The sequence below is a fragment of the Chrysoperla carnea genome, chromosome 2 (genome assembly GCF_905475395.1).
Source record: "Chrysoperla carnea chromosome 2, inChrCarn1.1, whole genome shotgun sequence".
Taxonomy (NCBI): domain Eukaryota; kingdom Metazoa; phylum Arthropoda; class Insecta; order Neuroptera; family Chrysopidae; genus Chrysoperla; species Chrysoperla carnea.
The window spans coordinates 37,738,646-37,763,667 of NC_058338.1; the positions used below are offsets into that span (position 1 = coordinate 37,738,646).

The 25,022-nt window shown below is 29.5% G+C and overlaps 2 protein-coding genes across 2 annotated transcripts; both read right to left on the reverse strand.

Moving 5' to 3' along the window:
• Positions 1 to 5,703, reverse strand: LOC123293216 (phenoloxidase-activating factor 2-like). The gene is made up of 6 exons (XM_044873959.1): positions 5,549 to 5,703; positions 4,356 to 4,531; positions 3,085 to 3,509; positions 1,487 to 1,720; positions 1,232 to 1,424; positions 1 to 183 (listed from the first exon to the last, which is right to left on the reverse strand). The coding sequence occupies exons 1-6, from the start codon at positions 5,667 to 5,669 to the stop codon at positions 22 to 24; spliced, it is 1,311 nt and encodes a 436-aa protein (XP_044729894.1). The 5' UTR covers positions 5,670 to 5,703; the 3' UTR covers positions 1 to 21.
• A 5,007-nt stretch (positions 5,704 to 10,710) lies between these two features.
• On the reverse strand, positions 10,711 to 16,325 carry LOC123293951 (cytochrome P450 4d2-like). The gene is made up of 9 exons (XM_044874962.1): positions 16,066 to 16,325; positions 14,386 to 14,586; positions 13,535 to 13,720; positions 12,929 to 13,225; positions 12,255 to 12,367; positions 12,111 to 12,179; positions 11,298 to 11,469; positions 10,996 to 11,172; positions 10,711 to 10,891 (listed from the first exon to the last, which is right to left on the reverse strand). The coding sequence occupies exons 1-9, from the start codon at positions 16,223 to 16,225 to the stop codon at positions 10,725 to 10,727; spliced, it is 1,542 nt and encodes a 513-aa protein (XP_044730897.1). The 5' UTR covers positions 16,226 to 16,325; the 3' UTR covers positions 10,711 to 10,724.
• Between the last annotated feature and the right edge of the window lie 8,697 nt (positions 16,326 to 25,022).

Sequence of the window (25,022 nt, forward strand, 5' to 3'; positions counted from 1 at the left end):
ATTTTATAAATTAAATATATTTTACTTCACAATTTCAGTATTAATAAACGGTAAAAGTTGTGCAACATTTGTATAAACGCCAGGTACATTTGTCATTCCACATCCAATACCCCACGATACTAATCCAACCACAGTAAATGCACCATTTGATCCTTGGCATACTAATGGAGATCCGCCGTCACCCTAACAATAAATTTTAAAAATATATTTTAATATAGATATTATGACAAGTATGTCAAAGCCCAGAAAGGAGGCATTTTAATTCAAAATATGTATGCGAAATATTTTCTTTCAGTTCCGAAACTGCTTCGTTGATTAAATAATATGTTTCTATGAGCAGTAATCTATTTGGGATCAAATTTCCAACACAACACACATGACATACATGAAAAGTCAAAATGGTATCAGTGATATGCCACAGAATAATGGAGTAAAAAATATTACTAAACGTATCAAGGTATTTAAAAGCTACAAAAAGAATTTCAGCATCAAGCTAAAAGTTTAGTGCACCACAGCTTAAAACAAACAAGAACCAGTGTTTTCAAGCGGTCACTCATCCTAGAACTAAGTGTGCTCAATGTTGCTTAACTTTAGTGATCGGGTGATAAGCGATGTTTTCAATCTGGTATGCATGGAGCATACTGCGTGACGCACATCGCGCAACAATGGCGCGAGTTCCATGGTTTTTGTTCTCCCAAAAAAAAATGCTCAACGCGCCTAAAAAAGTTTTCATTTCAAAATATGGTAGAACTTTAGGGCCAAGAAGACCTAGCCAATTTGAAAACTTAGAGAAAATCTCAATCAAAGAACGAATTGAAAATTAATTTGAAAATCAATAGTTCGCAGTTTTGTTTGCATATCTTAAATATTCAGTTTTGTTTGCATATCTTATATATTTGCGCGAATATTTTAAATATTCTAATTTAATTAGAATAAAGAGCCATTAGAAGCCTCTCTGGTGTCCAACAAACGACAAATTTAAGCTTTATTGACTCTTTTCATCCGAACACAAATATTAGGTACAATTTGCTTTTGAATTTTTTTTAGCTTTTCTTGAAATTAGTTCTTAATTGTGTCTTATTTAGACAATACACCATAGCTCTGTGCCTATTATATGCTAATTAAATGAAAAAAAGACGTAACGGAATTTTTCTAAACTAACGCATGTAGTTCCCATTATTTCTTCGCGAGTTGGCTAATTTTAAGATTATAAGATTTTCAAATCACATACCACACATGCGTCCTTATTGGTCATTCCACCTGCACAAAGAAAACTGGAATCCAAGTTATAGTACTGTCCTAGTTTTGTTGCTCGTAGTTGTGTTTGGCATTGGTTATTGTCCACTATTGGTACTTGTACTTCTTTTAGAATTCCTTGATATTGGCCATTAAATGCATTTTTACCCCAACCGGAAACCCAACAACTAATTATTAAAATAAATTATTTGAATTTTATCTTAAGAATTTTCATTATTTTTTTTTTTACCTCTGACCATTGTAACTTGCGCTTTGGGATCCTGGCAAGCACGCAGTGTTTATTGATGCCGTGAATGAAATCGTCCGACTTAACTGTATTACAGCTAAATCATTATACGCTGTTTGGCCATTAAAATTTGGATGTACTGCTATCCTCGAAATTGTGTAATCTTGGGCAGGTATTGGTTCGTTTGTACGCAAACCATCCCATTCACCCAACCGTACAATAAGACCACCCGTATTTCTGAAAACAATGTACATAATTAATAGCAACTTGGCCACGGCATATGGTTAAAGCTTTAGAGGAGAACAATTAAAGTAAACCAAATTTATATGTACGAATAATCATCAACCAACAGCTATTATTTCCAAATTTTTATATCGTGAGTTCGGATTCAGAAAATTTTGTAGTTTAATTTTCCTCTCGAGCGGCGAAATACGATCAGCATTTTATTTGATTACAACCTCAATAACATTGAAAAATACTACTGATGCTTCTCAAAAACGTAAAAAAAAAAAAATAAAATCCATATTGATATTGGATTCGTGAATATGTACCTAATCTGTAAATTCAAGTTATATGTAATCTCACTTTCAAGATTCGTCAACTGCGTTGTACCTTCTCCCAACTTTGGGAGCAAGTTCTCAATAAAGATCCCCTCTAGACAGAATTGGGATGAAAACTTGGTTAAGCCAAAGGATGTGGCATTTAAACTGACGGATCTGACTTGGAAAGGAAGGTTAATGAGAGATTTTTTCTGAAAATATAGATTTACATTCCAGCTGCCGGATCACTGTAGCGTGTATCAAGCCGAAGTGATGGCTTTTTACGATATATGTGAATGTATTAGACTGATATTATTATCTTTACCGCCAGCCAAACAGCGCTAAAATCCTTCAGTTCAGTCTACCTTACCTTAAAGGTAGCACTAGACTGTCGGATATCCTTGAACCAGCTGGTGGAACAAATGAATGTAAACATAGTATGGGTACCTGGAGCCAGGTACATTGTTGGAAATTGTAAAGTCGGCAAGCTTGTTAGAAATGGCACAATGCTCCTGGACACAAGCGTCAATATACATCTGGGAGTTTCATATACATTTGCGAACGTATACCATAAAAATGGCCAATCTTAGATGGAGGAATGGACGTACTTATGATACTACAAGACAGATATGGTCTGAGTATAATCGCAGGCAATCCGAAGATCTTATATCACTTCCAAGGCCCTCTATTAGCAATATTGTTGCGGCTGTTACAGGACTCTGGCGAGGTGGCAGGCATGCTAAACACCTGGGCCTTACAGTGTATCATGAATACTGCAGGAGCTGTCACAGTGAAGAGGACGAAGAAACGATGTATCATCTTCTCTGTCACTGCCCAGCTCTTGCCACGAGAAGGTGGGCTCACTTGAGCCAGCATTTCTTAGACTATCTCTCCGCCCTGAAGTCCGTTGACGTCAGAGCACTTCTGCTGTTCCTAGACAGCTCAAAATGGTTCATGCAGTGGCCAGGAGAGATGGTTACCATGGATCTTATTGATTTTGTATGCGATCAATAAGAAATAAAAATCACCAGGTCGTTACAAATACAAATAAAATTTTCTTACGATGTGTAACCAGAAATTTTATGTGCGGCGGTTAATACATATCGATTGTTAACAATAACTGCCCCAGCAACATATTGGAATGTAGTTGTAAGTATAACTGCTTCCCACGGATAACTCGCGTAACGCGCTTGACCATCTCCTTGTGGTAATGTTGAGGCAACATTTTGCCGTACTCCACATGCAGCCATTGGTGCAGTAGTAGTTGGTGCAGCTGTTGTAGGTGCGGCTGTAGTAGGTGCAGCAGTTGTGGGAGCGGCGGTAGTAGGTGCTGCTGTTGTGGGCGCGGCAGTGGTTGGGGCTGCTGTTGTAGGTCGGGCTGTTGTTGGTGCGGCAGTAGTTGGAGCTGCAGTTGTTGGAGCAGCTGTAGTTGCTGGTGGAGGTGTTGCACCGGCGGGACAACAATATATTTGACCAGTTGGGCAGGTCTAGAAAATAATTAAATTTCTGTAGGCAGTCGACCATATGGACAAAAGGATGAGAAATCAATCTAAAGTATTTACACTTTCAGGATTCGACGTCGAATAAAATATACTTATAAAATTCAAGTCTGCTACATTCGCCACAGAATCCCAAAAGAGCAAGTTTTATTATTGTACAGCGCCTCACAATTTTATAAGTGTCATAGAAGAATTAAAATTTCGCACCTTTAGCCTGTATAATATGTTGCACCTGCTGGACAACAATATATCTGACCACTTGGGCAAGTCTAGAAAATAATTAAATTACAGTAGCCTGAACGTATTGGCAAAAACCAGAGAAATAAATTAAAACGATACATCTGTTTGAAAATTCGCAAAAATTAGAATTGTTTAAAGGGGCAATTTTTTTGATGTAAGTATATTTACTTGATTCGAAAATCAACTTGGCATAGTTCATGTATAAATAAGTATTATGGCCTGCATTAAAGTCTCTAATTATACCCTGCTCCAAAACGACGTTATCGTCGTTAGTAATGTGGCCCCACGCTCCGTTAGCATTTCGTAGTTGAAATAATTTAAAAGTATTAGTATTTTAAGTTGTTTGAATTAGATTTTCAATCGTATAGTTGATAAGGCCTAAGGAGAAATTGTACAGAAGCTAAGGGATGCCATACTCTAATAAGGGTACGCCATATACTATTGAATTCCATTTATGTTTTCCGTTGAATCTCAAAATAAAAAGTTTTTTGTATTTATTTCCTGTAACGGTACGCTTTTATCTACTATGAGGTACCACTAGTACAATATTATAAAATCCTATTATATTACAGGTATATTATTTTGTATATTTACAGGTGTAACGATTCTCAAATCAATTTGTCCAGCACCGTTATATAATGATTGGCAATCAGATACTGCAAAACATGCGCAGCCTGTTGGCGGGGCTGTAGTTGGAGCAGCTGTTGGAGCTGGTGTTGGAGCTGGTGTTGGAGCCGGTGTTGGAGCTGGTGTTGGAGCTGCAGTTGATCCTTAAATATGCATCAGAAAGTTTTCAATTAAAAATGAATTTGCTAAAGTGATAAAATTATTTCCAATCGGAATTTAGTTCATGTATTTTAATTGAAAAATAAGTTTGTTTTAAAATTCATTAATTAACCATCCAAACATTGCCAAAAAATTAGAAATTCAATCAATGTCACCACCAATCAATTGAGTCATCGAAAAATTTTATTTTTCGCTTACTAACTAAAATATTGTAAAAATAATATTTCATACACAATTTGTTTAAACATGTTGAAAATATGGCATTTAATTTTGGTCAAAATGGCAAATAGAATCAGAAATTAAAAAAAATAAGAATAATAAACTTTTTCGGATTCAAAACTGAATACCGAATAAAATACTATAAAATTCTTGGATCGCGTTTTTTATTATTTCGGAGAATTTGATGTATTTTGCTGAAAGAGAAGTTTCTGAAGAAGTTTTTACTGAAATAAGGCACTCTACGTTTATAAAATCTCTGATGTTTTGAATACGAAAATTTCCCCGGAAATAAAAACCTTTCGTATTTGGCAATTTTTATAACACATTTAAAATGAATTTTTTTCTGACAATATTTTATTTTGTATTCATCATATCAATTCCGAAACGTTACCACTATGTTACTTCCAACTTATTTGTATTTTTATGAGAGTTTAGTTGAATAAGTTTCAAGTACCTAAAAAATACGTAAATTAAAATAGCCGAAAAACTAAACAAAATTCCATAAAATATCTGGTAATCTAAATGATGTATCATTTTTCTGACATCCAAAAATAAATGTAGAGCTTTTTTTGCATCTCAATCATTTCTGATGTTTTAGAAATATATAATGAAACAAAATTATCGCATCAAACACTACCGTATTTTGAAATAAAATAAGTTTTAATTATTATTTACATTCCAAAAATGTTATAAATACAGCCAATAAAATAATTTTATTATTTTTATTATTATATTTACGTTGAAATTATATATTAAATGTGAGAGATATTTATTAAAATTACCCGTAAATGTTATTCCGTTGTCGTATTGCGATTGCACACAATCAAATGTTACTATTAGTGATAAAATTTTTATTATAATAAAACAATGCTTTAAATCAATAATATTATTACTATGAACCATATTATAGTTATATTGAATGTATATGATGTTCAATATAAACATGGAATAAGTATATTTTAATTTAAATGAATGTTTATATATTATAGTTTTGAAAATATTATTTACCAAAAAAAAAGACCATTTGTCTAAATAAAATGTAAAAATAGCTTTATTTTGATCAAATAATTGTCACCATTGGTGGTCATCAATGCAAAACTTTATTGTTACTTATTGTTTTGTGCAGTTGGTCTATTTGTTAGAAATTTCTGAATATTAATTACAATATAAAATAATTTTAATCAGCAGTATAAAATATGTTTTATAAAAGTAATATTAAAAAAAAAAATTAAAATGTATCAATTTATATTAAATATTGATCTGAATAAACATAATGGACTCAGGTTTTTTTTATGACTCAAAAATTTAATTGATTTATTTCATGTTTTTAATTCATTTTATATCCGGGTGATTCATTGATGTTTATGTCGTCATAGTTTATCCAAGTCAATCTATCTATCTTTTTTGTGTTTGTTTGTGTAAATACAGATTAACGTTTGTCTAAATAATAATTCTATTTATTATTCTCACAAGCAGAATGTTATGATGTCATATCTCTGTATTAATCGAAAATCTAAAATTCTATTTTATCGTTTTTGAAAAATTTGAAATAATGGTTAAAAAGCTTTATGTGTAGTGTTCGAACTAGCAGAAATTGGCAAACCATTGAAGATGGAAAGTTTTTAACAGATTTCTAAAGCAAGTAATAGTATAAAGATAAATAATAAAGTGTAGCGGGCTTAACGTAATCGAATTTGTGTAATAAAAACTTGAACTGTCTATACTCAAATAATTATACGAATTTTTATTGTTAAGCGTTTTTTTACCACATACAAATATAATACAATTCACAACACTTTTATTTTAATGTTATTATGATAGATGAGTTCTTCACTTCACTCGTTCTGTAGTAAACTTGAAGAGTATGTATTGTAATCTCACTTACTGTAATCTCTTCTATTGTAATCTGTCTGACGGTATCGCTCAATGCTACTTATATAGTTACAATCCATTGTTATCGTATCGTCTAGCAAATTCTAGAACTGTCACGTATGTTCTATTGCATATATCTCACATGTAATTGTTACCATGCAGTCTAGCCAATTCTAGAACTGTCACGTATGTTCTATTGCATATATTTTATAAAACGATATTATTTGTTTCTTCTTAGAATTGCCTAGAGATTCTAGTTGTACTGTAGGTGTATGTTAATTGTTAACACCACCAAACATTTAATTGAATAACCTCTTATATAGCAAAGTTTAGTTTTGGGATTTGGTGTGAATTAACATAAATTGTAGAGAATATGTAGCCTATTTGCACACGAAACTGATTTAAAGTCTTTTAAAGCATATGGATTGAAGTGGAAAAACATTTCTTCGTATTATGTCCTCTCCATGCGCAAAAGTTTTATCTTCTTTACCTTGGCACGCTTAATTGAAATTTTTTAATACTAGATTTTTTATTTATAAATAACATGTTACTATTATTAGGATACACAAAATTTTGTGTTTAAAATATAATTTATGAAATACCTTTAACTATTACTTAATTCATCGGGAAAAAAATATGCATCATTGAATTACATAATAACAATATTATTTAAATATTCAATACAATTAATTATATGTGCGTTTTATTAAATATTACTCTATTATCGATTTTTGATTTTGTATCAAGTTAACAAACACAAATATGAACGTAGGTAGTACGTACTACATTCTTGAATTATTATTACACGACATTTTTTCAATTATTCCAAATAATTTTTTTTGTTTTAAAAACAATTTTTTTTAATTTTTAGAGAAGTAAACAATAAAATAATAAACGGGTGTTTGACGATGCCCCCCACTATCCTTGACGGATAGAGTCATCTTTTCAGTATTTCGTTTAAGCATATTATTCAAAAGAAAGCATTATCTTTAAAATGAGACCAGACCACATTCAATAATATTGAAGAAGTATTAAAGGCACCCGACCCGGATAAAAAACTCTTAGAGAAATAACACAGGTAGATTCAGGTAGTTTTAATAGTTTGATAAGTAATAAGTTCTTATTTTTTTCAAATTTTTTCATTAGATATATAGTTAACCATACTTCAAACAGGTACTTGAACAAGATCATGAGGAGTTCCGTATGATGACGTTAGAGGTCACTAGATGTCTTTTTGTCCATTGAGTAATGTTATCTAACCAAGATGTTCTTTGCCTAATATTTTCTGCTCGATGGTCTGAACAAGAAACAAGGGTAAAATGACCATTTTAGATCATTTCAACTATTTGAGAACAGCGCCTATAAAATATTATTACACGCACGCATGAAGTGATTTGTATCACGGAAAAAAGTGCGGAAAGAGAGTTCATACCCTGCTATAGTGTTGCAACAAGCTTTTTTTTTGAATAGTTATTTCAATTGACGAAAATAACTAAGCATCAGCAAAAATACCGTTTTGTGATGATACCGAAAGTGCTTTGAAGATATTTCAATCATTCTACGATAACACCTCAATAATTACCACTTTGACCAATGTTTTTTTCAATAATTACGTCGACCAATTAATGGTCGCCAATGACTTGCAATTTGTGTCATCTTTGAAATTCTCAGTCTTGGAGTTTAGTGGGAAGGTAAAATTTAAAAAAAAAAAATAGTTTGTCGATATTTTTTTGTTGTTGTTAATTTTTGAAAACTAAGTAGTTTGATAAACAATTATCCCACACATAACGTTATTTTCTCATCGAAAGGGAATTGTAGGATTCATAAATTTTTTATATTCAGAAACTTTTCATTTACACGAAAAACATAATGTTTCGAAACAATTTTTCCCATCGTATATCTACATGAAAAACGAAAGAAAGGTATAAATTTTTTCTATTTTTTGTTTTATAATCGTATATCTCAAAATCGAAAAATGTTTGTAAATTATTTTCTACGAACTTGTTTTTCATTCGTATTGGAGATATTATATTAGATTTTCAGTAGTTCATGTTATTGAAAAACATGCATATTTGTTTTAAAACCACTGCAAATTGTTAAAATATTTATAAAAATAATTCTAGCAACTTGTATCAGAATAATACAAAAAGCTAATAGCGCGAATATCACAATAAGTTATTAAATAATTTAATATTAAATTATATTTTATTATTAAACTGGATTTTCCCTCACTATTATTGTGACAATCCCTGGTGTAAAATAATTTGCATGACCGTGATTTCATCCTAATATAATAATAATGATTAGTAGTAGTAATTGAAAAATTATATTCATTGCATAAACATAATAATTAAAATAATAATTATATTTGAAGGATTAAATTACGAACAAATTAAATCTTTTATGTCTATATCACTAGTAAATAGAGGTGAGACCTTCCGTTCCTACTGAAAATTGTTTTTCTTAGAATTTTTTTAACGATATGGGCCAATCAAACTAAACATTGAACGCTGCATCAAATCAGGCAGATATTTTTGTTTTTTTGTATAAAGGCAATGTTAAATCTATGTTTTCGACCTCGGCAGACGATTGGATTTTGATTTATTTATTTATTTTTTATTAATTATAGTATAAATAATTAAAATTTCATAATTTGTAAATTGAAATTATTTACGTGTGTATAAAAAAACTATTATAAATAATAAAAAAGCAACAAAACAAAGTGTATTCAAGCGGCCAGTCATCCTAGAACTAAGTGTGCTAGATATTGCTTAACTTCAGTGATCGGGTGAAAACTTTTTTTTCAATATGGTATGCATGGAGCGTGACGCGTTACGATGACGAGAGTTTCATGATTTTTGTTAACACAAAAAAATGCTCAACGCGTCTAAAGAAGTTTTCACTTCAAAAAATATTTTCTATAATGTTACTTTACTCTCCATGTTATTTCTTGTAGATAATTTTTCGTTAATTTGTCGTTAATTTTACAATGTTTTATCTCTGATATTTTTTAATGCATATGTATATACAAAAAATTTTAAACCTGACTGTAACATAATATTTAATTTTACTCAAATTATCCGTGGAAATTTAATTTTTTCTGAAGGTCAATACAGTAATTATTAGTCTTCAAGCTTTACAGTATCCGTACGTATTTTAAATTTAGACCGGTAGTTACTAACAGAAATTTTGTTAGTAACTACCTTACAATACCACAATCTCTTCTTATTACTACACCACAATTTGCATTTTTATATCGCTATATTCTTCTTTTTTTTTACAAATACTTTACATAAATGCCCAGTAGTAGTGAGTTTTATTTAAGTGAACACAAAAGTGATAAATACCCCAAGCAGCGATTGTCTGTTGATTTTTGGACTCATTTTATACATGTTTGTTTGACTAACAGCTAAGATATAAAATTTTGTATTTTGTTAGTATTTGAAGTGTGTACGGGTTGTGTATAACATACACGTAATACAAGTTGCCTATTAATTTATTTTGAACTAAGCTCTATTTATATTTTATACTAGATAACCCGATGAACTTCGTCACACAAATTTATTTGATTATAACTTTGATCAGCGATTATTAATCTTAATTAACCTGCGTCTCCAATTCATTATAACATGCACTATGCTTAGCACACCTGCTAAGCCCAGTTATCTCATCGGTTAGATCGCCCGCACCCTTAGGTCGTCCTCTCAATACACTATTAATTACCTACTACCATCTCTTGAACCATTAGACCTATCTCTTGAAGCTCGTTGCGCTCGTTTGCACATCTAATTCATTGTTCTGTTGAACAACAATTTTTAACAAAAGAACTATTCTAAACTTGATTATCAAACTTTATTAATAAACGTCAAGATCATCACTTTTTGGGCTTAAAATTTCTCCAAAGTAAATAAAAAAGTTACGGCCCGTTTTAAAAATCTTGGAAATTCTATCTGTTTTCCTCGCTTGGTAACTATGAAACTCATTCTGATTTAACGGCATTTCATTTATCGAGTAATACCTATATAAATTCAATCAGGTCAGTGTTTTAAATAGGAAAATAAAGACAACAAAATGTTTCTTAAAATTTTATTTGTAAATACGTGGTCTAACTTTAATATTAACACCATTGAGGGATTTTAAAATAACTGCCATAGCTAATTTTAAATCAAATTGAGGACCAGCTGAACACAATTCATAATGCCTTAAAACTTTACTTAATGTTGACTTCATTTCATACATAGCAAACTTCTGACCTGAAAATTAATTTTAATTATTATCGATTCTGAATTGAATAATTATAATAATTGAATAATAATTTATTAATAAAATGAGTATACGATCGATAAATTATACAAACCAATACAATTTCTTGACCCCGCACTAAATGGTACGTATGAAAAATAGTTTTTATTCTGAGTTTCTTCTAAAAATCTCTCCGGCTTAAAACTTTCTGGATCTGAAAAATATTCAGGATTGCGATGGATACAGTATATTACGATTGTTGCACGAGTATGTTTTGGTAATACACAATTATCTAAAACAAAATTTTACTGTTAAATTGCAACAAAACTTCCCATTACAAAAAAATCGCTTCAAAAATTTTCACAGCTTCACAGAAAATTTCAACAACATTGGCTCAAACCAAATTTATTAAATTACCTAGTTGTAAATCTTCACTTAAGTTTCTAAGAATTACTGGTACAGGTGGATATAATCTCATTGATTCTTTAATGATGGCTTCTAAATACGGCATTTTATTTAAATCACTTAAAGATGGCTGATCATTTAAATTATCTCCACAAATGTCTCGTACTTCTTCAAAGGCTCGAGTCTAAAATGTTGCGTTTGTTAGTCAAAATTAAACAACTTAAAAATAATAATCAACTGTTTGATGGTGGTATATTTCATTCGACAGAAATAGTTAAATTGACGGAAACTTCAGAAGCCGCTGCGTAATGACCGTTTCGAAAATTTAATTTCTTATTTTTGCAGAACCTCCTCGTTTTTTATTTGAAGTCGGTTAAAAAGAAACAGTGTTTTATGCTGTTATGCGGGCTTATGAGTTGCATATCGCAGGTAGCTAACATATGACTTATGCCAGTAACTCAGGAGAGAGAGAGAGAGCGAGAGAGGAAATAATATTTCGAACAGAAATTATTTGCTCACACATCAAGAAGGACAATTCTAATATAAATTTGACTCTGTCACTAACCAGTAACAGTATAGTTAAGAACATGAGCTATTTTTCAAATCCCCTAGAGTATGTAACACATTCTTCATTAAGGAATTTTTTATTTTCAATATTCAAAAGGGTAGACCGTATTTTGCCATTTCATTACTTCCGTTAAAATGGTATGATCATTAAATTTCTCGCCAATTATACATATCTATCTCGTTTTTACATATCTTTTAGTATTCTTGGAGGCACAAACGTTGATCGACGACATCATCTCTCAATTTATTTATACTTACTTGAATTTCTGGATGATTTGCCAATAAATATAAAGTAAAACTGATACCTGAAGACACAGTATCATGTCCCTAAAAATGCATAATAAGAAAATTACTCTGAACGAAATTCAATTTTCTTTTTGGTTAATTAACGTGTTAACTTACTTCAAACATAAATGTATCAACTTCTTCCTGGATATCGGAATTTGTCAACGGTTTTCCATCTATTGTTGATTTTAATAATACGTCCATAAAAACCATCTTTTCCTTCTTTTCTCCTGTAATACAAATCGAATCGATAATCGAATGATAGCCAGTGAATGAACAAATGTATCAATTTTTGGCCATACCCGTATAGCCCAAATTAAGCCTTAGATCCAAATTTGGAAAAAAGTTTTGTTGTTGCTCTTGATGAGTTTATTTTCTCTAGCGTTTTAATCGCAATTTAAGTCCCATTTTAACCAAATTTGGTATCAAGGAATTTAAAAGGTCGTTCGTTAATTAGAAAAATCGACACATAAAATAGGGGTAAAGTAGGAGTAAAAATTTTGAATTTTATCGAAATAAAAAATATTTTTGAATATTTTGATCAGTTATAAGCAAAAGAGTAATCTTGTGATTTTTTTCCAGGCGCGTAGTTTTCGAAGTAAAAAATTCTTCTCCAGGCGCTTAATTTTCGAAAAACTTTTTCAATATCTGAGGGAATTCGCTAAGCTAACGCATCTCCTGTGTTACGAATTTTATTTTTTATATGTGTTTTCAATTTCATTCTTTTGAGTTCAATCGTTTCATAAAACTAATAATAAAAAGATTTGGGATATTTATTTTTAAGGTCTTACCAAAAGAAATGTCATCTTTGGTTTTCTCAGGACCATTATCTTTAACTTCATTATTTTTTATATCATTAATTAATAACTGACGTCTTTCTTCAATTACTTTATTTGTCATGCTATGTAAAATACCCAAACCATTTTTGAATGTTTTTCCATTCGCAGTAAAATTATAAAATATAAAATCAGACTGTTGAACAGCGGAGAATACTCTTTCAAAAATTATGCGGCACATATCTCGTACGGCGGTTACATATTCTGAATCAGGTTGTGTTTGAACGTTTAGGTCAATTCCCATTGCAGTTTCTGAAAATTTTGATTTACGCAATTATTTTTTCATCAATTTAATGGCAATATAAACAAAATATGACAGTAGTTCTTAGTAACTTCGAAATTTGTTATTACTTTGCGTAATTATAGAACTAAAAAAAGGAATTTTTAATCTCATTATCAAAAACTATTTACGCTTGGTTCACGGGGTACCAAATTTTATTTTTAGAACAAAAATCCTAGATTAAATTAGAATGATCCATTTTATGACCAACACTAAATTTATTTAGAATTATTCATAATCGATTTTGTATTCTTCTTATGAAAAAAATAAATATATCTTACTGCAAATAATGTCTAATCCCAAAAGGGTTACATATGGGTATACATCAAACGTGTCACCATTAACATGTTTCTTCAAATTTTCAATAAATCTGTCTGAAGCCTCTGTAAATGTATTAATTGATTGTTCTAAAATGGTAAAATGAAATGCCGGTGTTAACATTTTCCGTCGTTTAAACCATTTGGTACCTACAAAAATAAATTTAATAATTAAAAAAAAAAAATTTGTATTCACCGCGTTTATGTGAACTGAAAAAGGCAATCTCTAAGAATGACTAACAGGAGAATTTGAAAAAAAAACTAGTGAGGTTTAAGTATAGTAAAAGCTCTTTCCGTCACGGAAATTTTTTTTGTCGTTGTTATCACTCGAACCAAAAATGATATCGATTTCGTTGAAGTGTCGATCGAAGCGTATTAACAAAAATACGATTCCAGAAGAATTTCATAACATTCGTTTTCATAATTTCGGTTTTAAAACTATTTATTATGTTGGGAAGTTATTCGTGTAGACCTCAGAGGTCGCACCAGATCCTACCCACGGCTTATCAGTTGGTGTGTTGTACGTTATGTCATTACTAAAACGGTAGTCCTATACTATAAAGTATAAATATAATACATGTGTAGGATATTATTACCCCCAGCTTGAAAACTGCGGATTAAAAAATTTTGGGCCGTGAGAGCTTTTGATCAGGACGATACGAAAAACATTTTGGGGGCGGTTTGAAAAAGTTTCACAGAAAATCATTTTCAAAATTTTGAAATGATAACAAAAATTTACCTCATCAGTATTTTTGTTTAAAGAACTTATCCTAAATTATTTATTTATACTTATTTTTCTTTATTTTTTACGATACCTTTGCTGATTAATAAGCCATCACCCAACCACGGCTTAATGAGATCATAGTCACCACTTTTTTCTATCAATTTTGTAGACGATAAAATTTTATTTGTAACATCACTATCGGATATGATACAATACTGATTAAATGGACCAACCCATACTGTAAATAATTTCCCGTAAGTACTTACAAGCCGTAAAATGTTGTTATGAATATCTGTGAAGGAAAATTAATATTATTAGACAAATGGAGACAAATTATTTGTTTTTACCATACAATAAAAGCGAAAGATAAACTATAGTACTTCCACTTAGGGATACAATCTTTTTTAATGGTCAATTTGTCCTCATCAAATGCCGAGAGGATGCCACTTCAACAAAAATTTTGTTTAAAAAATAAATTATTTTTGTTAATATTGTTAAAAAGTAGTATTCGAAAAAAATGAATTCAAAAAAAGTTTTCCTAAATAAGAAGTGAGAGTCCCCAATTAATATTTCTAAACTACTCCCACTTCTCTCCTGATCCAACAAGGTTACACTAATTAATTAAATTTTCTAGAAAACATGATAATATAATGTTTTATATGTTAAAATGAAAAAACCAGGAAAATTAATCTATTAAATGCCATGAATAATTGATGACGAATCATTCCAAGTGAAGGTACCTAGATTAAATTCTGTATAGTTAGTTGGTGTAATTTTATGATGCGACATGTTATAATTTCGTAACTAAGTATAACAATATATATATTTTTAAAAAGGGCTAATAACGCCCTTTCAATTGATATCAAACACGATATCATTAAATAGACATTTGTTTTTCGATCATAACTTTATGTCCCCTAGCAGGAGCCATATTCAATTTAATGTGTTTAACCAACGGGCGATCAAACTTTTAACAACACCTCATTTGTCAAACAATGATAAGTAGTTTAGAAGCCAGGTGGGAACAGATGAACATACATACATACATACATACCGGCCATTGTATAAAATGGGATAAAAATAGTTAAAAGTACTGATCATTTTTTCTAACAGCTGTAACTTTGTAGTCTGTTTTGCTTTGATGAGCCAACAAAGTTTTTGTTTGGTAAAATTATAGAAAATGAGACGGCGTCTAGAAAATCTCGCGGAGCGTCAAAATTTTTCCACGTTCTTGTAATATCAAAAGATAAGTAAATAATAAATAAAGAGTTATTCGGTCGGACATTTTACAAAACAAGATCCATCCGGCAACAGGCATTCAGAAAATGGCAATTTTTGGTTTGTCGAACATCGGACATCATGTTTATTTTTTAAATATCAAATCAGATTTCTGTTTCTTATCTTATCATCTTATTACATTCCTATTATACATCTAGAATTGTGCCGCAATTAAAAATTTTTTGAGTCAGAAAATTAGAATTTTCCTAACTATAAACAATATTTTAGATCAGTTAAAACGAAGTTGCGAACAGTGAATCTCTGCCTTGTAAGCGCTTCTTAAGAAGGACTCTTTGCCGTGCCTATGACATTTTTTTTTACCAAATGTGTGACTTGTTTCGTAATAATCGTAATAAACCGCAACTGCTTATTATCTCATAATACAATTTTTTTTTATTAGCACGTACCTCCTACAGTGGGCAAGTTACTAATGTGTTCGTTACATAAATTTAAGGACTGTTCAAAAGAAAAAGTGATAAATTTGAGAACTTACCTTGTGCAGTGCTACCAAATTCCAAAGCATGCCCTAAAAGTGGAATCAACGGTGGTGATGGTAGTAGTATTTTCTTTGATTTTTGTAATTGTTGTAAATATAGCACAACCAATAAACCAATAAATAATGTAACAGAAATTTGTATTATTAACCACAACATTTTTAAAACTCTTTTTGTTTATACAAAATAGTAAAACATGATAAGTATTAAGTTGTTCTATGAACTTCAACTCACATCAAAACATTTATGATCCCACTTAAAAATAATATTTATAAATGATGTAATCTACATACATGTTCACTATGAAAAAAGATACTTCGTATGTTCCGTTTTCACTTTCAATTTTTAAAACCGGGTGTTTGTTTAAAGTTGACACTTCGTTTTTAGATTTTTTTTAGCTAATTTGTACTGATGATGGAATTTTGAAAAAATTTCTTCAAATGTTCATCGATCCTAAGTAATAGATGTCAAAAATGACCATGGTTAAAATTTATATACATATAAATATATGTAATGGGGATCTCTAGTCGTAGTTTAAGTCTGAGTTGAATAAAATTTCGTATCAAGAAGGGTTTTGGTACTTGAAAGGTCAAGTTCGTTAATGAGAAAAATTGACAGATAATGAAGGGGCTTTGTTTGGTAATCTTTAAGCAAAAAAGTGCTCCTGTGATTTTTTCTCTAGATGCTTAATTTTTGAAACAAAAATTCTTGCAAAACTAAAAATGCAATATTCGATTTTAAGAAAAACCTCCTTTTTTTTTTAATCTCTGAGGGAATTCGTTTAGATAACGCAGCTCCTGAGCTACGAATTTAAAAAAAATACCTTTTTTTGAAACTAAAATTTAAGACAGAACATCAACAAAAATGTAAAAAAAAATCTTATTGATATATCTTTTTAATATCATTTATTGCTTCAATTTCGATTGTAAAAAAAAAAAAAACATTATTAATCAACATTAATCAGACTTTATTATTAATCATTAAACTTTCAGATGAGGAAGGCGCCAATTTTTAGCCCTTCTATCATCAAGTTCCTAAATTCGTTGCTAAAGGTTAAGTATAAATTCCGTAAAGTTTATATATATATCTTCAGGAATCTAATGATCTTAAAAAATTTAATTTTGAAAAAAAATTCCAATTAAAATTTTTTTTTTATGAAAAGAAACTTATTATGTGTTATTTTACCTTGACGTTCAAAAATTTTGTTCTATTCAGAGTTATAAATATTTAGTTATTTTTACACTAATTATAAAACGAACAAATGAAGAACAATTCGTGAATAGTAATAAAATGACCTAAGTGCGTTGCATTTTTTAAAACATTCCGACTTAGTTATTCAAAAAAATTCCAAGGTTTATGGGAAATAAAAGACATAAAACAAAAGCAATAATAATAAAAACGTTGCAAAAATGGAATTAATTTGTTCAAAAAAACAGTACTATTTTAAACTGGTAGCTATCCGAATATGATTGAAACTATAAACACGAAGAAGATTGGTCCAAAAACAAATTTTCTGATTATTTAAAATGTTTAATTAACATCTTTTCATCCAATAGTTAAAGAAGGAAATTGTTTTTATTTAAACAAAAACCAATGAAAAACAATATAAAATTTTGTTTATGCAAATTCCTAGGAAAATGTTTAGCACTTGTTCTGTTTCTGTTTAGATAAATTTAACACAAGAGAAATTAATTTTCGGTATCTTATACCCCAACACAGATGACATTATACAGCTACCTTCTAGCACAGATGTAAACTTTATCAATAAATTAAATTTTGCTTCTAGAAAACTTTCCCAATGAATTGCTCGGTATCTCTATTTTCCAAGCACTAACGTTATTAACGTTATTAAAGAATCCCTATTAAGCACTTTCTTAAAATTTTTATAGGTAGGAAAACAAAATTATGACTGCCTAAAGAAACGTATAACAACAATGTAAATATTTTATTAAATGGATTTATTCATACGCGGATGTAAAATATTGCTTATGTATTCCTATAAATATTCATTATTAATTATAATTTAAAAAATTATTTATCATGCTGATAATAAACAATAGTGTAAAGGGCACTCACTTTCTGTTCAGTTTTTTATTTATATTTTAAATAGCTGCAACTGACATTTATGTTTAATGATCATAATATATTTTTCAACAATATAGACAAAGTAGTTCTACTGTTTTAAAATTATATTTAACGCAAGCGCAGATTAATGTGGTTAATCTAAGAATTGAGACCGGATAAAGGCCAAAATGTCTATATGAGTGTGTAGAAGTCATATTGATAAGAAAGTTAACTATTTGCTGCAAATGAGGTATTAATAAATTAAACTAAAATTTCCGCGAAAAATATCGTATGTGAAATTCCGGGTTGACACAGATTTAACATGTTCATGATTTCGAATTAAAATTTATACAATTTGTTTATAATCCACCAATAAGTATTACAAAAATTGCTTGAGTCTTGTATGAACGCGTTGAAAATCGTGTTAGAAACGTGTGGGGAAATCGTAAAATAGAATCTGAAATTCAAGAAAGCGGAGTCTATATCAGATGAGACCTTAAAAATTTCATGGTGTTGAACATTCTGAGATTTTAAGCTATTATGGGCTAACACTTAATTCCAATAAAATTTCCCAAATAAATCTTATGAAATTTGCCCTTAAGATATTGTGATACTTATCGACTCTATAAATTCTTTGTTTTTGTTACTCTTGATAATACTTACTTACTACTGGCACAAGCATAGGCAACGTGCTTTTTTGAAATAAATTTGAATTTGTTTCTTATCGCATGAATGACTGCATTATTTAAAATAAAACTTATGAAGCCAAAACATACCTAATTAATTTCCAAGTGTATCATTTGATTGCTGTTGTTAAAGATACCGGGTTTATTAGTATAATTATTTATACTTGATGTATAGACTATAGAGTGTTCATTGTATAATTAATTTAAATTGTCATTAATTATCTTTCTTCAAATATTTGAAACAATAATTATGTTTTAATATGTCTTGTCCATGGTGAAATTCGAGAAATCTGCATATTACCGTCGAAATAACAACAAAATTAGTGTCTAATCGAGCAAATTTAAAAAAAATTGGTTTAACGTGAATTACTGTAATAAACGGGTAATAGGACTCCACACAAATCATCAACAATACCCTTTTCGGCCAAATTTGTCAAATGTCAAAATGGTGAATAAACGTACCTTGATTCACAGTTTTCAATTGAATAGTTTTTGAGATATTTCTTATTCACGGTGAATTCATTGGACAGGACGTTTAAAAAGATTTGTCAAGGCGATTGGAGAGATAAAATAGTAGCTTTTAAAACTTTAAAAATAAATATACTACATCACTTACTCTTTACTTACATCTTACACCCTATACTTACGCTCGATATCGTCGGCTTAGAATAAAAAACTCATGTCAATGTCATTTTTAGATAGAGTACTTCGTTTTTATTATTAGATACAATTATACTTCGTATAATTGTATCTAATAATGAATTTAAAACTATTTGATTAAATGAAGAATGAAAACCCAGTATCTCGGAAATATTTTTCGTTGTTTAATTGGTCAGAAAATTTTGTATTTCTATCCAAAAATGCTATTACCTTTATTAGAAAAATTATTCATTTATTTGAGATACGAGATTTTCAATATATGCCGTTCATGTAATGAAGCACTAAAGTATATCATTGGGGAAATGACTGATTATACGTTAAGCAGTCAATGTGGCGGTTCAAGCAGGCTTAAATCTCATAAAAGACAGTAATGAATGACGTTCATTCACACATTCGAACAGTATTGCTGTAAATTTTCTTGCGCTAAGGGCTCGGTTTCGACTTATAGGCTAATAGTGGATCGGATAAATTTTAAAACTTAATACTTACAATCGTACTGGCTTCGTTGTAATTGCATAAATCGTATTCTTAAGTGCATAACATTAAAGTGCATAAGCACCAAAAAGTTAATTATTGACCAATCTACGGACGTTACAAGTCCGAGCACTGCGCGCTGACCTTATGCAATATCGTTTTTGTTTACTATTAAGACTACTTTTACTACTACTACTACTTTTCGATATTTTAAGCATATCTCCGGTTCTATTGGTGGTATCATAACTAATCAAAAAAATTTTTGTTTTTTCATGTTTAATAAAATGTTACTAAATTGCTAAAAAGCTTTGGCCGTATAAACAATTAATTTGGTCATAACAAATTTCCCCCAATCTTGTAGAGAATTCGGATTCAGCAGACCTGTAAACGAAACCCACTCAGCGCCTACCAAATAAGCCTGATAGAATTCAATTTAAGCATGTAATGTAGTTCTTTCTTTCTATTTAAAAGTTCCTACAGGTGGTCATGTGTAAAAATGATTTTCACAATACATTGTACTCCTGTATTCCTAAGTGTGTGAACTTTTTGCCTAATTTACGAGGTTCTTACTGCCTAGTAGGGTAAAAGTAAGTTCTGAAAAAGTTTCATATTACATTCTGAATTAACTTCCTAATGAAGAAAATCGTAAGACTAAGAATGAAACTAAGTGCAAATATATAGTGCAAGTAAATTTGTTTTACATAGTTGCATGTAAGAATATTTATGTTTTTAATTGCTAATGCGTGCAAGAAAATAACTTTTTAAAAATTATTTAGTCATGTTAAAAATAAGATGTATTTCAAGGTTATTGTTATTTTAAAAAAAATCCAATATTTTGAATCCTCCAATTAATATTACCTAATTAAAAGTGGCATGGTGCAGGATAACATAATAGACGCCTTTTGGTAGTGTATGCTAATATATCAGTTTTTTTTTTAATGTAATGTTTGAAGGTTATTTGTTATTTTATAATTAATAATAATGAATACTAAGTACATTGGCTATTAAATTAAATTATAATAACAATATTTAAATTAATTGTCATTAATTGATCGTCATTAATTAAATCGACTTTTGTCATAGGATGTACTTATATGTATAGGAGGTTTCAAATCCGAGATTCATTCTTAAAAATAAAAATGTTAAAACCATCATGGGAAATGCACCCATTCTATTTTCTTTAGAAGAATGCTTATTGTCAAATTCCACAGTTGTTTCACCAAGAAAATAATTTCCACGAAGCATATAGATGTTGGTTTAATTGGATAAGGTACAAAAATACATTATTAATGTCCTCCAGTTTAATCCTTTTCTAAATAACATACCAGATAACGACTGGTAGAGAAATATCTTAAATTAAGTTTAAGAACTGTAGAAAGTAATTGACACTTGAAAATTTTATAAAATGATAAAAAATTTTAATTATACTTCACGTGTAACAGCAAATGCAAAATAGATTATATGAATAAACAACGTGAATGACTTTTTATAAATTGAAAAATTGATAAGCAAAATATCGATGTATTTAGATTATCTTTTCAATTCATAAGTTACTGAACTTTTTAGCTCTATGTAGATTGATTAAAAAAATACTTACTTAATTAGGTAAACATAATGACATCTTAATTCGTAAACTAGCTATATCTTCACTTCCCAAAAAAAAAAAGTTTTCTGCATTTTAACAAATTGCTGTTCATTTGTAACTTAATATCTAACTCAAATTAATACGGCCCTTTTTATGGAAGATTAGCTGCGTGCCTAATTGTATGCCTTTATCAAAATTATTGAAATAACTTAAACAGAAAAAAAGATCAGTGAACCAAGAAAGTATTTCTTTATTTGTTATAAAAGTTCCTTTTGATTATGCAATAAATTGATTTCATTTTTTTTAAATAATTTATTTATTTTTTTATTGTATAATTTTCTACAACTTCTATGCCATTTAGCTTGCGAGGATAAAAAATGTACTAGCTCCACAAAAAAAAAAAAAAAAAAAAAACTGAAAATAAAGAACACAGAAAAACTCGAGATTAGTTTGCAAGAAAATTCAATTTTTGGTTGTTACGATGTTAAAATTACCCAAAATATATCCTCAACTATTCAGTCGCTTTTCAGAAAATTATTAACTTCCCGATATAGGAAGTTATTGTAGTGGGTCCACCAATTTTGAGAAAAAGTATGTGCGAACAAAAAATGATACCGATTTCGATGAATTTTCGATCGAAGATTGTAAATTACAATATGATCCGAAAATAATTGCATAAAATTCGGTCGAGTCGTTACGAGTCGGGTGAGTTTTTTTTTTCCTGATCGATGTCGCGCGAACAATAATGATATCAGCTTCGTTGAGGTGTTGGACGAAGCTTATTAACGGCAAAATGATCCGAAAAGAAGATTTCATAAGAATCAGTAGAGGATCACACCCGGCCCTTTCCACGGCTTGGTTTTTATTAATGGTTTACAATATCCTCAGGATATGCCTCATAGTTTTCGAGACATTAGAATGAAATAATAGTCATCCATCCCAATACTAACCCTTCAAAATAATTTCAATTTCATTTATCTTGCTTGATTTGTGATCATTTGAATTTAGGTATTGTAGTTTTCTCTGATTTAAGTTTATTTGTGGTTTGAAACAGGAAATATTCGAACTTTTTGCTTTTGTCATAAATTATTTTTTCACAATGCTTACAATAATCAATGATAATTAAAAACAATAAAAATTAACTGGAATTATAATTTTTGTAATAACACAAATTATCAATTTTTATATTGATAAGTAGCAATTAATTTTTATAATCAGCGTATAATAATAACAATGATAAGTTATAATGAATATTAAACAATACTACTATATTATTAAATACCAATTGTTATATTTAAACACCAGGTATATTTTTTTATAATAAAAACGACATGATATGTTAAAAAGTATATTATCTATTCATGTGTTTACTTAAACCATACATTTTAAAAATATTGGAGAAAATGTTGAAATATTTCAAGGTTATTTAATAATATTCCCCTAAATTCAGACTCAGTACTTAGATTTATTTACCTTGTCTTTGGCGCTTAAAAATACATCGAATAAATGATAGTGAAAAGTGATTAGTGGTTTTGAGTATGTTGTATAAAATAATTCTATCAATTTTTCCAAATTTTCTTCTTACCATCAAAAAAACTATAATACAAATGAAAACAAACAATTGACTGAGTTAATTGTTGAAATATCATGTATAGACAGTGTTGATTACTCTATCACATCACACATATACCTGTACATGTAACACATACATGACTGATAATCCCATATTATTACATACTATAAAAGTTTCATCAAATGTGTGCCCTCGTGAGTAAACAGTGATGTTTGCAAAAAAATGTTTCAAACAAAAGTTGTTTATTTTTTACGTCCTCACTTTTTACGTCCTGAGTGTGCTGTAAAAATTTCAGCTTGATATCTTTTTTCGTTTTTTAGTTATCGTGCTCACAGACGGGCGGACCGACGCACGGAGATCCGAAAATGGGCTAATTAGATGATTCTATGAACACCTATACCAAAACTTTTTTCCTAGCATCAATATTTTTAAGCGTTACAAACTTGGGACTAAACTTAATATACTATGTATATTTCATATAATACATTGTATAAAAACTATTTAGTCAAAACAATTACGCAGGGAAATGTATAATGAAAAAGCGAACTTGGAATTTGATTTCCACCGCGCCGTATCAGGTTTAAAGAAAATAATTTCGAACAAAAGTACTTATTTACAAAATTTTTTTCTGTTCGAAACCATTTACAAATATGTGCTTTTTTTTAACCAATAGCAAAAATTTTTGTAAAATATTATAAAACTTTCAATGCTTGAAAAACACTGAAAAAAGTCATAAATTAAAGGTTTAATAATTAAATTATAACTTTAAAGAAACCTCCAAAACGGATCTTAATCTTACCTCCTAAGCGGATGAATCAATTTTGTTTTTTGTTTTGTTTTGTTTTGTTTTGTTTTGTTTTGTTTTTGTTTCAGTGTAATTTAGTCGAGAGTTGATTTATATAATATTTATAGAAAGTCCTTTATCACTCGACGCGAATATATAAGTAGATAAATTATTAAAAATATGTGTTATTTTTACAAGAATAACATTGTGCCTTTACTTATTTGTTGCGTGTATCTACTTTTATAAAATACAAGGTCGTTTCACTTTCTTCTGCAAAACATTTTCAAGTTATTCAATAATTATAAATATGAATGAAATATTTTATTTAGTGGACAAAAATATTAAATCTTATAACCATGAACATTGATACATCATACAAAATGTTTGGAAATTCAGTTAAAAATTTACATAATACTTAACCTTTGAACATATGTAGATCTACATGCATACTAAAATGTAGCTACTTATTTTTATTACCTATTTAAAAATTCAAATTTAAGTAAAACAAGTGAAATCAAACATTTGACTGAGCTAATTTTTGAAATACCATATATTAATAGTGTTGATGTAAGAAAGATAGCCACTCTTACATACAAAGTAATAATAATGTCTTTCTTCTCATTTCTTCAGTGTATGCTATTGCAAACAAACATAATAAATGTAACGTATAAATTAAATATATTATTTACACCCTAATGTGTAAACAGTGATGTTAACAAAAAAATGTTTCAAACAAAAGTTTTTTCTTTTTTTATAAGGAACATTTCTTACATTTTAACTATTGTTCTATATCTAACTGTTTACAAGATGGGTCTTACGCACTCAAGACCCGATTGACCTACTTTGCTTATTTTCGAATTCGACTTTACTTTTTAAGTCCTTAGCACGCTATAAAATTTCAGCTTGATATCTCTTTTCGTTCTTGAGTTATTGTGATTACAGACGGACAAACAGAATGTGACAATTTTTTTTGCATATAGGTAAGCTATGAAAAAAGCCCTACCATTTCGATAATTTATCAAAATTTTAGAATCAGTAGTTTCGGTGAATAAAAGAGCAGAATGCCAATTTTCCTAAAGGTGTACCCTTCTCCCCAAAAAGTAACCTCCAAAATTAGACTTGGATTTATT